The sequence below is a fragment of the Capricornis sumatraensis genome, chromosome 9, assembly GCF_032405125.1.
Source record: "Capricornis sumatraensis isolate serow.1 chromosome 9, serow.2, whole genome shotgun sequence".
Taxonomy (NCBI): Eukaryota; Metazoa; Chordata; class Mammalia; order Artiodactyla; family Bovidae; genus Capricornis; species Capricornis sumatraensis.
In genome coordinates this window covers 11,047,716-11,066,198 of record NC_091077.1, presented here as the reverse complement: position 1 = coordinate 11,066,198, position 18,483 = coordinate 11,047,716, and the positions used below count along the sequence as shown (strand labels likewise).

At 37.1% G+C, this 18,483-nt stretch overlaps 2 protein-coding genes across 2 annotated transcripts; both read right to left on the bottom strand.

Moving 5' to 3' along the window:
- Positions 1–797: 797 nt before the first annotated feature.
- On the bottom strand, positions 798–1,796 carry LOC138085644 (olfactory receptor 7A10-like). The gene has a single exon (XM_068980106.1). The coding sequence runs from the start codon at positions 1,764–1,766 to the stop codon at positions 798–800; it is 969 nt and encodes a 322-aa protein (XP_068836207.1). The 5' UTR covers positions 1,767–1,796.
- Positions 1,797–11,543: 9,747 nt separating this feature from the next.
- Positions 11,544–12,566, bottom strand: LOC138085642 (putative olfactory receptor 7A2). The gene has a single exon (XM_068980102.1). The coding sequence runs from the start codon at positions 12,546–12,548 to the stop codon at positions 11,544–11,546; it is 1,005 nt and encodes a 334-aa protein (XP_068836203.1). The 5' UTR covers positions 12,549–12,566.
- Between the last annotated feature and the right edge of the window lie 5,917 nt (positions 12,567–18,483).

The following is an 18,483-nucleotide window of genomic DNA, read 5'->3' as shown; positions in this document are numbered from 1 at the left end:
TCAAAAGTATGTACATTGAATTGGTGATGCCATCCAACCATCTGCCCAGCAAAAAATCAGGGTTTCAAGTCTTCCTTTCATTCTCAATTTGTTAGTCACCTCCCAGTTTCATTTCCTTCCCACCAAGACCACACACTTTTGATCAGGCATCCATCACAATTCTACTTGTCCTATCAATGACTTCAAATTAACCCATTCTTACCCAGCTGATGCACTCAGTTGGCAACCAAATTCTTCTCCATAGGTATGATCCTGCATGTCTGCTAAATTTTGCTTCCTTTTCTCATTAAGAAAGAACTAGTTTTTCTTCTACTTGTGGTGGACTTGAATTTTTTTTAGATCATCCTTATTTATTTATTTAATATAAATTCATTTATTTTAATTGGAGGCTAATTACTTTACAATATTGTATTGGTTTTGCATATATCAACATGAATCCTCCATGTTTTATAAACCCCTGGGCACTTCCTCTGCTTGGAAAAAAGTCCTTATCTATTTTTTTCCCCCAATCTAACTTCCACCATTAATGCCAAATGATCTGCACCTGTATATATCATTAATAAACGACTAATAGCCAGATATCATGATCATTTATTTATTATTCTCTGACTTTGTGAAAGCAGAAAAATATTTTATATGTTAGAGTGGAAATCTTAAAAAACTGAATCTCTTAAGTGTAGATAGAAGTTGAAGTCAAAACAAAGGAAATACCAGGAAATAATAGAAAAAGCATGGTCTACACGTACAACCTGGTAAAAAAATAGTGATTTCTTACTCCACTTTCTTTAGCCTGGCAATCATTTACACTTCTTCAACCAGAGGTAAGCTGGCATTTTTAGAGATGCCATCCCAATGAATCTTCTCAGAGCCCTTTTTATGTCTTTATTCCGCAGACTGTAGATGAAAGGGTTCAGCATGGGTGTGACCACTGTATACATCACTGAAGCTGTTATATTTGACTGTGAGCTGTGGGTAGAAGCAGGGCTAAGGTACACAGATAAGACTGTACAATAAAATAAGGCAACAACCGAGAGGTGAGATGCACAGGTGGAGAATGCTTTATATTTCCCCTGAGTTGATGAAATCCTTCGTATGCAGGAGATTATCTTAGAGTATGAATAAATGATTCCAGTGAATGCACCACCACCCAGGATTGCAGCTGCAAAATATATTACTATGTCATTAAGAAAGGTGTCAGAACAGGCACATCGGACAACCTGATTGAGTTCACAGAAAAAGTGAGGGATTTCCAATCCTGTGCAGAAGGACAACCGCAGCATCATTAAGCTTTGTAACAGGGAATTCAGAGCACTCATCGCCCAGGACACCAGAACCAGCAGTCCACAGTGCCAGGGGTTCATCATGACTGTGTAGTGCAGAGGGTAACATATGGCCAGGTAGCGGTCATAGGCCATCACAGTCAAGAGAAAGTTATCCAGCCCTGCGAAGAGTAGGAAAAAGTGTATCTGGCTAATACAGCCTGCATAACTTATATGTTTGCTCTGCCTCTGGATGTTCCACAGCATCTTTGGGATGGTGGTGGAGGTGAAGCAGATGTCTACAAAGGACAGGTTAGAAAGGAAGAAGTACATGGGGGTGTGGAGTTGGGGGTCTGAGCTCACAGCCAGGAAGATGAGCAGGTTTCCAAACACAGTGATCAAGTACATGAAGAGGAAAAGCCCAAATATGAGGGGCTGCAGTTCTGGTTCCTCTGAAAATCCCAGAAGAAGAAATTCTGAAATTTGGGTATCATTTCCCAATTCCATGTAGTGCAGGGCACTACCTAGCAATAAAAATAATAATAAGACTGATTTAACAAAAATAGATCTTGCTGGTATAATTTAAAATGTACAATTTCTATTTTGCAGTCAAGAAATCAACACCTACAGTTTTGGTGTGAAACTTTTCCCTTTTGGGACGTCCTCTGATTACAAATTCCTGTTCATCTCTGTCTTTTCACCAAGAGGTCATGTATTGTAAACTTTGAATGAGGGATTCTGACAAACCATTGAGGCTATATATTGAGTACTCACCATCTCCTGAATAAGCAGAGTATGCTGAGAGACACAAGTCCCTATAGTTCACTGATGGAGAAAGAATGTAAACAAGTAGAAATACAATAAAATGTCAAATGAAGAAAAGTAGAGAAGATAGAAGGTAGTAGTAGAGGTATTATTTTTTGCTGGGTATTCAATTAGGCTGGCAAACAATGTAACATTTGAACAGAGATATCAAGGAAGAGGGTCGGGGGTGTCAATATTATCTCAGGAAATGTAGGCCTGGCAGGAGGAAGGGCCAGTGCAAGGACCCTGAGGAAGGCCATTGTTTCTAATAGTCAAGGCTCAAGTGCAAGTTTGTATGTCAAGGGGAATGACCAAGAGGGAGAGTGATGAGAAATAGGACAGAGTGCTAAGGAATGAAGATACAGGGAGTCCATCATTCACATGTTGTTCTTGCACATTATAAATTTTGTTGATTTTATTTAATATATTTTTGCTCTAATCTTATGAGGGCCATCATTCTCATTTTGTATTTAATTGAAGGGTAATTGATTTACAGAATTTTGTTGTTTTCTGCCAAATAATATGATGCCATAAGTATACATATGTCCCTTCCTTCTTGAAACTCCCTCCCATCTCCTTCTCCATCCTACCCCTCTAGATTGTTACAAAGGCCTTGTTTGAGTTCCCTGAGTCATATAGCAAATTCCCATTGGCTGTCTATTTTACATAGGGCAATGTAAGTTTCCATGTTACTGTCTGCTGTCTGTATTTTAAGGAGAATAATTTGTGTGTATGAATTCAGATCCTCCTGCCATAAGGACTCTCATACCTCACAACACACACACACACACAAACACACACACACACAAACACACACAGCATCTTCTCAACTTCAGCTGCAAAATTAGAGCAGAAATAATACAAGGTGAGCTGTCAAAACCAGATTATCTATACCCTCAATTATGGGGAAGTAGTACCCAAATTCCAGTTATTAAGTTTTTTATGGACAGTGAAACATGGCTCTCCATTTCAATGTGACTACTTTCTCTCTTTATTTGATGAAACATTTAAAAAAGTTCAAAAAGCATAGTTGTAGGAAAGAAATAGACATGAGGGAGAAAAATGACCTAATAAACTCAGGTGGTCTCTGAGAGGAGATGAGGAGAGAATGGCAACTTCTGTTATTGCCCTGCCCATGGGATTTTCCAGAATACTGGAGTGGGTTGCCATTTCCTTCTCCAGGGATCTTCCCCACCCAGGGATTGAGCCAGTGTTTCCAGCATCTCCTGCCTCGCAGGAGGATTTTTCACCAAAGAAGTCCCGTGATGCCCAGAATAACCAGTAAAGCAGCAAAACACCAATTTATTCAAAAGAAAAGGACTGATGTCCTTATGATGCAAAGATAGTTTACTGAATGAAGTAGGAAAATGAGCAAAATGAATAAACACATAATTCAGAATAGTGAATCACCACTGGAGAATGAAGCCAAAATTCTGTAGCTGAAAATGATGCTCACCCTCTGTGCATTCTATAAACGTCACATTCACATTGCCCTGCTCTTGGCCACACAGATCTAGTAAACATTGAACTTGACTGTTTCAACAGATGTGAAAGCTTTAATGCTCAGAGTCACTATAATACTTCTTCCTTTTTTTCGAGTCTCATTCACTTTCTTACTTGGAAATATTCACGCCTCCTTTGTCTTCAAAAACTTCATCTACGCTTTCACATTGCTTGTAGGAAACTCTTTCACGAACCATTTTTTAAATTAATAATTCTGAAGGAAAGGGACATTTCCTCATACACTTAATTTAATTGTATAAGCCATCGATGTCTACTTCTTTTTTTTAATTTTTATTTTTACTTTATTTTGCTTTACAATACTGTATTGGTTTTGCCATACATTTTAATTCCTTGTTATTTTCCTATGCTGTGAATATCTTGACACATGTAATGATGCTATACTTACCCATTGCCATTCTGACCCCACCCACACCAGACTTAGTTGGAAATGGCAGATGAATACATATATATTCACTTGAACTTGAAAGGTTATGGTCCCACAAAATTGTCAAGGCTGAAAGATGATGAAGGATGAACAGAGGCAGGGAAATGCTAAAATAGGTATGGAGGACACACAAAATAAATATTTTCCATATTCTGAGGTGAGGACCTACTAGGGAATTGAACTATCTTTTCTAAGAATGAAATAGAATAGATTAAATAGAATACAAAATAACTTATCAAAGAGCATCCTTCAGAGTAAGGATACAGACAGAATCATATTAGGGTTCTCTTTGTTCAGTCTCTTGTATGTTAGTATATCTGTCTGTGGATGTACATATGTGTTTATTTCTATATTTGCATATACTGCAATACACAATGTAAAAGGCATGTAAAACAACATACAAGGCATGTCTTCTTCTCTACATAGTCAATATATCTGAAATTCATGGCAGTATGGGAAGTGTTTCTATTTTTGTTTATTTTTATTTTTAAAGTTATTTGAATTGGAGTATAATTGCTTTATAATATTGTGATGGGGAACAGTATGAAGATTGCTTAAAAACTAAGGATAACATTACCAGTTGACCCAACAATTCCACTACTTGGCATAAGCCCTGAGAAAACCGTAATTGAAAGAGACAGTGTACTCCAGTGTTCATAGCAGCACTATTTACAATAGCTATGGGCACAGTCTAGACCTGATTCTGTTGCTAGTCCAACATGCAGAGGCTTCTCCACACCAGATTCCATAAAATCCTACAGAGGCCAAGATAATATCTCCTTTTAACATATAATTTATCTCTGAGGACAATATATCACATTTATGCATCTATATGACTGCAATGAACTTCTTATTTTATGATTTAATACTCAAATGAACAGAGGCCTCATATTTTATTCAGCTTTGTGTTTTGAAGTGTGTACATTTATATAGAAAAATATTGAGGAAATGACAATTCATAAAATAAAAATGATGTAAAGAAAGAAAAAACCATGTGAAGACTAGTAGTTTCAATTAATTGTATTAAATGATATTTAATAAGATTGATATGAAATAAGACATATAAAATATAATTTTAATTGTATTATTTGGGTCTTTAACTATAGTTCAAAATGGCAAAGGCCTATTAATGAAAAATGTAAAGACACAATACTTGAAAAGCAAAAAAAGAAACAGTATCTAAAGTTTTACTTCTATCAATATAGCAATAAAAAGATTCCAGAATGCTTATGAAAAAGAAGCAGTAGTTAATTGAATGAAAAAAAAGCCTTCCACAGAGGGAAGAAAATGACTTCTATTTTTAAAAACAAATCTAAGCATAAAGGCAAAAAACTACCATTAAGGAAATGCAGATGTGAAATAACACAATACATATACAGGACTGCTATTACTGCCAAGGATACAGAAAAAATTTCCAAATATATAAAATATAATATGAGAGGACATGATTAAATAATAGAACTAACCACTCAATAAAGCAAGCTCTGGAAGTTGGTGATGGACAGGGAAACCCGGCCAGCGGCAGTCCATGGGGTCACAAAGAGTTGGACAGGACTAGCGACTGAACTGATTGACTGAACCACTCAGAATGTATATATTTTCACAGATTTCCCCCTAAAACATATACATATTATGTAATCATGGGCACCACATTTTTTGGCTTCTTAAAACATTTGTTCAAAAATTTAAGAATGTCTCCCTTTATTGCAAATTAAGAGCTGTCATTTATGCTCTCATATAAAATATCTGTCAACTATTTTTAAAAATTTAGATATTTTAATACTATTTAACCTGAGATTAACATCTTATAGGTACTGCATGACTTAAGTTTTAGAAAATTTTGTGCTTGGAAATAATATAGAATAGACCATATGTCAGCACACACACACACACACACACACACACACACACACATATGAATTAATGTCAAGGAACAGTTAGTGCAAAAAATCAATTTTTTTCTGAAAATATAGAGCAAAAACAATATTTGAAAACTCAGGCACCTGTATATAAACTGTGGAAAAAACTTTCATATTCAATTTATAACAGAAAAAATGTGTAACCCCCCCCCCCAATATCAGTATACGTGGACTCATCAGTAATGAAATAACTGCAAAGAAAAAGTATTCAGTATAAGAGAAGATACTGTGATATAGATGTCTCACAAACTGATGTTACAGGTAATATCTATCTCTTTTGATTTGGATGTTTTTAAAGTGAATATAGAATATGCTCAAATTTAAAAAATATTTAAATTGCTGCATAGGCCTCCACATATAATACTACATATGTTTTTATTCTGCCGAACAGCAAAACTCATATATATTTTAATTTTATTGGAAATATGTTATTTATCTCACTTATGTTACGTTGTCATCAAACTACACCTTCATTACCATCACTTAATTGTCAACTTGCATTGCAGATTCAAAAAAACACATTATTATTAACAGATTAAATAAATAAACTGTACATTATTAGTTAACTAAGAATATAAACACAGTCTTCTCTCATCTCCTGGCTAGGTTGTTTAGGCTCTTAGCTGAATTCAGATAAAAGTTCTCAGGTTTAATATACTGTGAATCTTTCCTGAAGTAACTCCTCTGCTCTCAGACTTACCTAGATGGAGTTTCTTAGAAGGAGGTGAAGACTGAAGCTCTGCCACCAGACAAGACAGCAGAGTGTAGTAAAGCATTGGCCTCTGATCCAGATTTTTGACTCTGAAAGCAACTCTGTGTCCTCTCCAGCTTAAGGACGCAAACACTAAGGGACCTCAGCAAGGGAGATATTAATAGCTCTCTATACCTGTTCATTAGGCATATTTCCCTGCAGTTAGTTCTACCTCTTCATATATGATTTCTCTCTGGGCCACTGCAATAAAATGAAAGAAATATTTTCCTAATGATTCTCTGATCCCAAGAGATCAGCTTCAAAGTCAAGTAAATCCAGTCTTTATCACTCCTTGTGCTTGATCTTGTCTGTTTTTCAGAGGTCTAACCTGGACAGCTGTAGCCTAATACTAAATTAGTTGTTTTCCAAACCCTGAGACTAAGGGAACTGTTAGGACTAGGTCCCTTTGATCCTTAAAAGATTAATTTGTGGTGAGCATGAAGTCCTTTAATTCTCATAAAATTGCTTTTTTTCTTCAGCAATAAGAAAGTGTTCCTTTGATATGTAACCATGTTTGTTGACTTGTAACATTTGTTCAAAAATTTGAGTGTTTTCCTTTATTGCAAGTTAAGAAATGTCATTTATTCCCTCACACAAAATATTTGTTAACTGTTTTTGAAAAATTAGATGTTTTAATGCTATTTAACCTGAGAATAATAGCTTTTAGGCACTTCATGGCATATGTTGTGCTCTATTTCCCACCACAGAAATAAGTGTGCCTGAAGCAGTTAAATGATTTGTTGAAAGGCTCAAACTGAGGCAGGAAAGGGCTTTGGTGAGAATTCTGTCAGGATACTTCCATGTTTCAACTGTAAGTCATTGGTTCTCAACCAGAGATAATTTTGCCCTTTAGATATTTGTCAATATCTGAAGCAATACTGCTGCACACCTACAGTACTCAATACAAGTGATTGCCCAGCCTCATTTGTCAACTGGAGAAGGTGAGAAAACCTGTTCCAGATTGGCATTACCCCAGCTTCACTGAGTATAGGAATCATGCAGGATTGTAGTTCTGATACAGATAAAATTTCATCAGGTTCTGGTGGGCACAGAGATTCTGGAAAAAAAAATCAAAAAGCCTTCTGAGTAAAGTTGATTTTACAGGCCTTATTCTGGGGAACATATTTAGAGTAGCAACACTCTATCCAAATGTGGTAAAATATGCATTCTTCTCAAGTGCACATGTAAAATTTTCAAGAATAGATCATATGTCAGGACATAATACAAGTCTCAATAAGTTTAGAATACTGAAATTATATCAAGCATTTTCCATCATAACAGTATGAAACTACAAGTCAACTATAAGGAAAAAAAAGGTGGAAAAATCACATATATATGCAAGCCAGACATCATGTTATTGAACAGTATTGGGTCAACCTATGGCTGATTCATGTTGATGTTTGGCAGAAACCAACACAATTCTGTAGAGCAATTATCCTTCAATGAAAAAATAAACAAATTTAAAATAAAAAAAAAAGAAATAAAAGGAGTAACTAAAAAACCCAGAAGACAAATGAAAATGAAAGTATGACATATTTAAATCTCTGAGATAAAGCAACAGTGTAATAAGGGGGAAGTTTATAGTAATAATGCCTACCTCAAGTAACAAGAAAGATCCTTAACAAAGAATTTAACTTTATATCTAAAGGAGGTAGTAAAAGAAAAGCAAACAGACCAATGTTGGAAGGAAGGAAGGAAATAATAAAAGTAATGTTATAATAAAAATCAGTGCAGAAATAATGAAAAGTTGTTGAATAAAATTCAACATCCTTTTGTAATAAAAATCCTTATGAAGGTAGGTATAGAAGGAAGATATCTGAAAATAATAAAACTATTTTTGATAAATGCACAATTAATATAATAGTCAACATTGCAAAGCTGAAAGCCCCCACTAAATCTGCTAAAATTTGCAACAAGATAAGGATTCCCAATCCCACCACTTCTCTTTAATATAGTATTGAATGTCCTACCTACAGTAATCAGACAAGAAAAAGAAATTAATAAAAGTATTCAAATCGGTGAGGAAATGGTAATATTGTTATTAAGCATGGATAACATGATGTTATCTATATAGAAAACCCTAAAGATCCCACAAAAAAAAATAGTAGAACAGATAAATTTATCAAGGTAGCAGGATACAAGACTGAAATACAGAAATCAGTTACATTTCTTTATATTAACAATGAAATATCAGAAATGGAATGCAAACAAAAAAATCTCATCTAAAATCTCAATGAAAAGACTTCAGAATAAATCTCATCAAGGAAGCAAGGGGCTTCCCTGATAGCCCAGTTCAATTCAGTTCAGTTCAGTCACTCAGTTGTGTCCAACTCTTTGCAACCCCATGAACTGCAGCATGCCAGGCCTCCCTGTCCATCACTGACACCCAAAGTCCACCCAAACCCATGTCCATTGAGTCGGTGATGCCATCCAGCCATCTCATCCTCTGTCGGCCACTTCTCCTCCTGCCCTCAATCCTTTCCAGCATCAGGGTTTTTGCAAATGAGTCAGCTATTTGCATCAGGTGGCCAAAGTATTGGAGCTTCAGCTTCAACATCATTTCTTCCAAAGAAATTCCAGGGTTGATCTCCTTCAGAATGGACTGGTTGGATCTCCTTGCAGTCCAAGGGACTCTCAAGAGTCTTCTCCAACACCACAGTTCAAAAGCATCAATTATTTGGTGCTCAGCCTTCTTCATAGTCCAACTCTCACATCCATACATGACCACAGGAAAAACCATAGCCTTGACTAGAAGGACTTTTGTTGACAGAGTAATGTCTCCGCTTTTGAATATGCTGTCTAGGTTGGTCATAATTTTCCTTCCAAGGAGTAAGCGTCTTTTCATTTCATGGCTGCAGTCACCATCTGCAGTGATTTTGGACCCCAGAAAAATAAAGTCAGCCACTATTTCCACTGTTTCCCCATTAATTTGCCATAAAGTGATGGGACCAGATGCCATGATCTTTGTTTTCTGAATGTTGAGCTTTAAGCCAAGTTTTTCACTCTCCTCTTTCACTTTCATCAAGAGGGTCTTTTTTATTTATTTATTTATTTTTAAACTTTTTATTTTTACTTTATTTTACTTTATAATACTGCATTGGTTTTGCCATACATTGACATGAATCCACCATGGGTGTACATGCGATCCCAAACATGAACCCCCCTCCCACCTCCCTCCCCACAACATCCCTCCGGGTCATCCCCATGCACCAGCCCCAAGCATGCTGTATCCTGCATCGGACATAGACTGGTGATTCGATTCTTACATGATAGTATACATGTTTTAATGCCATTCTCCCAAATCATCCCACCCTCTCCCTCTCCCTCTGAGTCCAAAAGTCCGCTATACACATCTGTTTCTTTTTTGCTGTCTTGCATACAGGGTCATCATTGCCATCTTTCTAAATTTCATATATATGTGTTAGTATACTGTATTGGTGTTTTTCTTTCTGGCTTACTTCACTCTGTATAATCGGCTCGAGTTTCATCCACCTCATTAGAACTGATTCAAATGTATTGTTTTTAATGGCTGAGTAATACTCCATTGTGTATATGTACCACAGCTTTCTTCTCCATTCATCTGCTGATGGACATCTAGGTTGCTTCCATGTCCTGGCTATTATAAATAGTGCTGTGACGAACATTATGGGAATACCAGATGACCTTACCTGCTTCCTGAGAAGTCTGCATGCAGGTCAGGAAGCAACAATTAGAACTGGACATGGAACAACAGACTGGTTCTAAATTGGGAAAATAGTACATCACAGCTTTATATTGTCACCTGCTTATTTAACTTATATACAAAGTACATCATGCAAAATGCCAGCTGGATGAAGCACAAGCTGGAATCACAATTGCTGGGTGAAATAACAATAACCTCAGATATGCAGATGACACCACCCTTATAAAGTGAAGAGAAGCTAAAGAGCCTCTTGATGGAAATGAAAGAAGGGAGTGAAAAATCCGGCTTAAAACTCAACATTCAAAAAACTAAGATCATGACACCCTGTCCAATCACTTCATGGCAAATAGATGGGGAAACAATGAAACAGTGAGAGACTTTATTTTGGAAAGCTCCAAAATCACTGCAAATGGTGACTGCAGCCATGAAGTTAAAAGATGCTTGCTCCTTGGAAGAAAAGGTATGACCAACTCAGACAGCATATTAAAAAGCTGAGACATTACTTTGCTGACAAAGGCCTGTCTAATCAGATCTGTGGTTTTCTACTAGTTATGTATAGATGTGAGAGTTGGACCATAAGGAAAGCTGAGCTCTGAAGAATTGATGCTTTTGGATTCTGGTGTGGAGAAGACTCTTGAGGGTCACTTGGACTGAAAGGAGATCAACTCAGCCAATCCTAAAGAAAATCAGTCCTGAATACTCATTGGAAAGACTGATGCTGAAGCTGAAATTCCAATTCTTTGGCCAGCTGATGCAAAGAACTGATTCATTGGAAAAGACTCTGATGCTGGGAAAGACTGAAGGCAGGAGGAGAAGGAGCAAAAGAGAATGAGATGGTTGGATGGCATCACTGACTCAATGAACATGAATTTGAGCAAAGTCTGGGAGTTGGTGATGGCCAGGGAAGCCTGGTGTGCTGCAGTCCATGGGGTCCCAAAGAGATTGAACTGAACTGATTCTTAGTAAATTAAGGCAGTTCCTTGCAATATATAGGATTTTTCAACTGTTTCATATCAAAGTGTGAGAAAAAGTAAGGAAACTTGAGAAAAAAAAAAGAAGAAAGCCATTGCATATCTTCATTAATAAATGAGGTAATTCCATTGTACCAGATAGCAGAAAAAATAAAAATTCAGGAAATAAATAAAACAGCAACTTTCATTTCCACAGTCTGATTAAAGAATCACAACAACTGACTCTGAGGCATTGAGCCCTGCAATGATGGGCATTTCTCCAGGTCCAGAATTATTTGCCTTTTTGGACTCACCATCACAAAGAGTCTTTTCAGAGCCCCCTTTATGTCTTTATTTCTCAGACTGTAGATGAAGGGATTCAGCATGGGTGTGACCACAGTGTACATCACTGAGGCTATTGCACTTGAGTGTGAGCTCTGGGTAGCAGCAGAGCTAAAGTACACCCCTAGGCTTGTAGAAAAAAATAAGGAGACAACTGAGAGGTGAGATGCACAGGTGGAAAATGCTTTATACTTCCCTTGAGTTGATGTGACTCTACGTATGGAGGAAACAATCTTTGAGTAAGAGTAAAGGATACCAATCAGGGCACCACTACCTAGAAGGACAGCTGTAAAATAAATCACCATATAATTAAGAAAGTTGTCAGAACAGGCAAGTTGGGTCATCTGGCTGAGGTCACAAAAAAAGTGGGGGATTTCCACATTCATGCAAAAGGAAAGCCGCAACACCATTAAGCTTTGTAACAAGGAATTCAGAATACACATGATCCAAGACGCCAGGACCAGTAGTCCACAGAGCCAGGGATTCATGACGATTGTGTAGTGCAGCGGGTGATGGATGGCCACAAAGCGGTCATAGGCCATCACTGTCAGGAGGAAGATGTCCAACACTGCAGAGAGTAGGAAAAAATAAATTTGTGTGATGCAGCCTTCATAGGTTATAACTTTGCTCTGGGTCTGGAGGTTCCACAACATCTTTGGGACAGTGGTAGAGATGAAACAGACGTCTACAAAGGACAGGTTGGAGAGGAAGAAGTACATGGGGGTGTGGAGGTGGGGGTCTGAGATGACGGCCAGGATGATGAGCAGGTTTCCAAACACAGTGATCAGGTACATGGAGAGGAAAAGTCCAAATATGAGGGGCTGTAGCTCTGGTTCCTCTGACAATCCCAGGAGAATAAATTCTGAAATTTGTGTATCATTGCCTGGTTCCATGTGTTTGAAGTAACTACTAGGAAAGAAAAAGATGGTATTACAAATATTCACACAAGCTTGAATGAAATATATAATTAAAATTGTCCTTACACTTGGTCATCAAGAAACTAATTTCAATATTCTGTGTGCGGATCTGATTTAGTGTTTTCCCTGTGCCACCTGTGACTTGAAATTTTTGTTCCAATCAACTTCCCCCCAAGAAGTCATGTATTCTATAGTTTTAATGAACAATTATCCATGATTTCAGGAATGTAAATTGAGGTCTGACCATGATTCATTAATAGTTACTATCTAGGCAATTTCTTCAAAGGTCCTGAAGAGCAAAAGTGCCTACAGTTCAATGGTGGAGAAAAATATGTAAGCCATTAATAGCATTATACAATACTTACAGATGGCAACAAGTGGTATAAAGAAATCTAAAACAGCTATAAAGGAGACAGTGAATAGTGCATTCACTTTGTCATGGGTATTTAGGCAAGACCTGAAAAACAAGGTGACATGTGAGCAGTGACTTCATGTAAGAGGAGGAAAATGAAAGACTGTGTGTGGAAGTGTGTGCCTGGCAGAGGGAATGTCCAGAACTCAGATAAATTCAGAAATGAAAGAGGAGATTTTACAACTGATACTAGAGAAATGTAAAGGTTGATGAGAGACTTTTGTGAGCAATCATATGTCAAGTTGGATAATCTAGAAAAAAATGGAAAAATTTCTAGAAAAATACAACCTCCCAAGACTAAATAATTATAAAACAGAAAATGTGAGGAAGTAAATCACTAGTAAAGAGGTTGAATCAATAATAAATAACCTCCCAACAAACAGATATCTAGGATGAGATGCCTTCGCTGGTGAATTCTACCACACATTCAAAAAGGAATTAATATCAATCTTCAGAAAGTATTTGAAAGCTAGAAGTGGAAGAGAGTCTTCCAAACTCATTTTATAAAGGCAGCATTACCCTTATACCAAAATCAGACAAGGACTCTACAAGCAAAGAAAATTACAGACCAATATCCCCAGTGCAAACATTCTCAACAAAACACTAGCAAAACTAAATAATGCATAAAAAGGATCATGTATCCTGATTAAGTGAACTTATTCCAGGCATGCAAGAATGGTTCAATGTCTGTGATCAATCAATGTGATATAATACATTAACAAAATGAAGGATAAAACTTGTATAATCTTTTCAACAGATGCAGAAAAACCTCTTGACAAAGTTCAGCATGAACACGTGTATACCTGTGGCAGATTCATGTTGATGTATGGCAAACCCAATACAATATTGTAAAGTAATTAACCTGCAATTAAAATAAATAAATTTATATAAAAAAAAACTAGAAAAGAAAAAATCTCTCAACAAATTGGATAAAGCAGGAACAGAGCTCAACATAATGGTAAAGCTTCTGTCTACAATGCAGGAGACCTGGGTTCGAGCCCTGGGTTGGGAAGATCCCCTGGAGGAGGAAATGACAATCCACTCCAGCCCTATTGCCTGGAAAAATCCCATGGACAGAGGAGCCTGGTAGGCTATAGTCTATGGGGTCTCAAAGAGTCGGACACGACTGAGCAACTTCATTCATTCATTACAAGCACAGAGCTAACATTATATTCAATAAAGAAAAGCTTCTCTTCAGCTGTTTATTTTCCAATTTCATTTAAAAAATAATTGATATACACCACTGTGTAAGTTCTTGGAATATAGCATATATATTGGAATAATTTGCATATATTTTGAAATGATCACCACAGTGAGTTAAGCTAACATCCATCTTCTCATATAGATACAATGATGACCCTGTATGCAAGACAGCAAAAAAGACAAAGATGTCTTTAGCAGACTTTTGGACTCAGAGGGAGAGGGAGAGGGTGGGATGATTTGGGAGAATGGCATTGAAACATGTATACTATCACGTAAGAATCGAATTGCCAGTCTATGTCCGATGCAGGGTACAGCATGCGTGGGGCTGGTGCACAGGGATGACCCAGAGAGATGTTATGGGGAGGGAGGTAGAAGGGGGGTTCATGTTTGGGATCGCATGTACACCCGTGGTGGATTCATGTCAATGTATGGCAAAACCAATACAGTATTGTAAAGTAAAATAAACTAAAAAAATAAAAAAAATAAAAAAAAAATAAACTAAGAAATAAAATAAAAAAGAAAATAAAAAATTTCTCACCTCAGGAAGGAACTGGGGTCTTCTGCACTGGCAGGCAGATTCTTTACCATCTCAGCCATGAGGTAAGCCCCTCCTAGTGATTAGAATTCTTATATTTATTCTCTTAACACTTTTCGTATATATTGTACAGCAATGTTAGTTAAGTTGATGTTTAGTTGCTAAGTTGTGTCCAACTCTTTTGTGACCCCATAGACAATAGCCCGCCAAACTCCTCTGTCCATGGGATTTACCAGGCAAGAATACTGGAGTGGGTTGCCATTTCCTCCTCCAGGGGATCTTCCTGACCCAGGGAGCAAACCCACGTCTCCAACATTGGCAGGTGGATTCTTTACCACTGACCCATCAGTGAAGCCCAATATTAGCGATACTTATCATTTTTTACATTGCATCTACATCTAGTACTTATATCTGGAAGTTTTTGTCTCTTGATAACTTTTTTTCTATTTTCTTAAGCCTCAATACTCTGCTTCTGATAGACACAAGTCTGATTTTTCTATGAGTTTTCTGTTGTTTTTGTTTATTTAAAATTCACCATATAAGTGAGATCATATAGTATTTGATTTTTTTTTACATCTTTCAGTTAGTATAATGCTTCCATGTTTCATTCATGCTGCCAGAGGATTTCCTCTGTGTGTCATTTTTTATGGCTAAGTGTTATTTCATTGTGTACATTCACCATAACTTGTTTATCCATTCATCCATCCATGGAACCTTAGGTCATTTCCATATCTTGGCTTTTGTGAACAATGCTGCTATGAATATCAGTTGCAAATCTGTTGCATTTCTCTACATTAATCATGAACTATCAAAAATATAAATTAGGAAATAGCACATTTTCCAACTGCATCAAAAAGAATAATATACCTAAGAATAATCAAGCAAGTGTAAGACCTGTACACTGAAAAGTATAAGACATTGGTGAAAGAAATTGAAGAAGACACAAATATATGGAAAAATATACCCTACTCATAACTGAGAGAATTAATATTGTTTTTTAAATTAATTAATTTTAATTGGAGGCTAATTATTTCACAATACAGCCATGGGTGTACATATGTCCCCCATCCTGAACCCCTCTCCCACCTCCCTCCCCATCCCATCCCTCAGCGTTGTCCCAGTGCACCAGCTTTGAGTGCCCTGTTTCATGCACCAAACTTGGGCTGATGATCTATTTCACATATGGTAATATACATGTTCCAGTGCTATTCTCTCAATTCATCCCATCTCTTGCCTTCTCCCACCAGAATTACTGTTGTTCAGATGCCCATACTACCCAAAGAAACCTATAGATTCAATACAATTCCTATCAATGAATAAATGAAAAAATAAGCTATGTCTTTTTAATTAGCCATAAAAAGTAATGAAATGTTGCTATTTGTGATAGCATGGATGGACCTTGACTGTTTTATGTTAAATGGACTAAGAAAAATACTAAATCTGTATAATCTCATGTGTGGATTCTGTGGTGTCCCAAGGACAAAAGAACAGAAGGAAAACAAGGAGGGCCTTGGAATGCAGGAACAGGAAAAAACAGACTCTTATTGTCCCTCCCTCCCCCATGTTGTAACTATTAAAGAGTTTCAGGTCCTCCTGAGCAGTATAACCTGTCTCCCCTCCTACCCATAGGGAGAAGGCATTTGCCTTACTCTTCCCCACCTCATCCAACCAGCAAATGACCCGTAAGACCCCTATCCTGCTCATTGTATCCTTGGTATAAAAATGGGCTAAGTACCCCTGTTCAAAATCAGCTCTCCCTTGAGCTAGCCCACTGTTCTAACAGCATCTCCCACTCTAATAAACTTTATTCTCCTCTCATTCTGCCTCATGTCTGGAAATTCTTTTCCAACCCGCACACAGACCATGACAATTTCTAAAATAACGACAACAAAAAACCCTAACCCTAACAAAAAATGAGCTCATAGAAAAGAGAAAAATTGGTGGTTGCCAGAGAAAGATGAGTAAAATGGGTAAAAGAAGTAAAAATAAGCAAACTTCCAGTTATATAAATTGTCATTGGGATGTAATGTACAGAATAGAGTCTATAGTTTATTTAGATGCATTTTGAGATTTTTATCTTTGTAATTAATTTTTATTGGAGTATATTTGCCTTACAATGTTGTGTTAGTTTCTAATGTGCTTCAAAGTGAATCAATTGTATTTATGCATATATATTTTTCCTTTTTGGATTTCCTTCCCATTTCTGTCACCACAGAACACTCAAAATTGATAAGTTATCACTTCACGCCTGTCAGAATGAACATCATCAAAAAATCTACAAACAATAAATGCTGGAGAGGATGTGAAGAAAAGGGAAACTTAATTACACTGTTGGTGGGAATGTAAGTCGATACAGTCACTATGAGAACAGTAAGGAAGCTCCTTAAAAAAAAAAAAAAATAGAACTACCATATGACCCAGCAAGGTGCTTCCTCGGTGGCTTAGCAGTAAACAATCTGCCTGCAATGCAGGAGATGAATGAGATACTCGTTGGATTCCTGGGTTGGGAAGATCCCCTGGAGGAGCACATGGCAACCCACTCCAGTATTCTTCCCTGGAGAATCCCATGGACAGAGAAGACTTGCAGGCTACAGTCCATAGAGTCACAAAGAGTTGGACAAGACTGAAGCGACTGAATATGTATGCATGCAATATCCAGCAATCCCACTACTGGGGATATATTCAGAGAAAGCCATAATTCAAAAGACACATACATCCCAATTTTTATTGTAGCATTGTCTAAAATAGTCAAGTCATGGAAGTCATCTAAATATCCATCAACGGAAGAATGGATGAAGAAATGTGGTACATATAATTAAGAACATTGGTGAGTTTCAAATTCTTATCTTGCTTTTTTTGAATGGTCTGGGATTTCCTGGAATATTTCTAATCTATTGTTGGGTGAATCCATAGATGTGGACCCCACAAATTCAGAGAGCCAAATGAACTAATGTAAGAGGGTAGGATATGCCAGAAAAATGTTTCCCATATTCTAAGACTGAGACCCATTAGTGTTGCAGACTAAATGACATACAATCAAATACTTGGGGAGTATCATTCATAATCCCTGCAGAATTGCTTCATGGTTCTCTTTGTCCTGTGCTGTGTGAATATGCGTGTATATGTTCACTTTTTAAAGTTTTTGTGAGCAAGCATGCAGGATCACAAAATAAAGGCATGGATTTGATACATAGTCAAAAACGTCTAGAATCCAATGCATTAAATGTAAGAAAAGTTTAAGAAGAGCTGTTCTAATAATGAGGGAAAAGCAACATAAATGAAGAGCCCAACAGAGGAGCCAGGTTGCAGATAGAACAGGCAACAGTGTGGGTGCCGACGTCACCTCAGTCTCGAGGGACCAAAGACTAACTGGACCTTTATCGCTCCACTTGCTTTGCCATGGAATCCACCTCATGACCCTGGTCTTCCTGAGATTTTATACCCATCTTTGTTTATCTGACAGAAGTTTTTCTAAAAAGTCATGCAGCTGTGGGTGTGCTGGCCCTTCTCTCATTTTTCTTTGTGGTGTTCCTTTCTGTGTTATTATTTAGCTTTGGCTTTGGTCATTTTTGACACATCTGATGGGCGTGCTCTAGACCTGGTTCTGTTCCTAGTCTTAACATGCAGAGGCTTCTCCACACCATACTCCATAAAATACTACATAGGCTATAAAGTTCATCTTTTAACACGATTTATCTCTGAGGACAGTATATCATATCCATGCATTTATATTATGAAATAGGCCTTTCCCATTATGATTT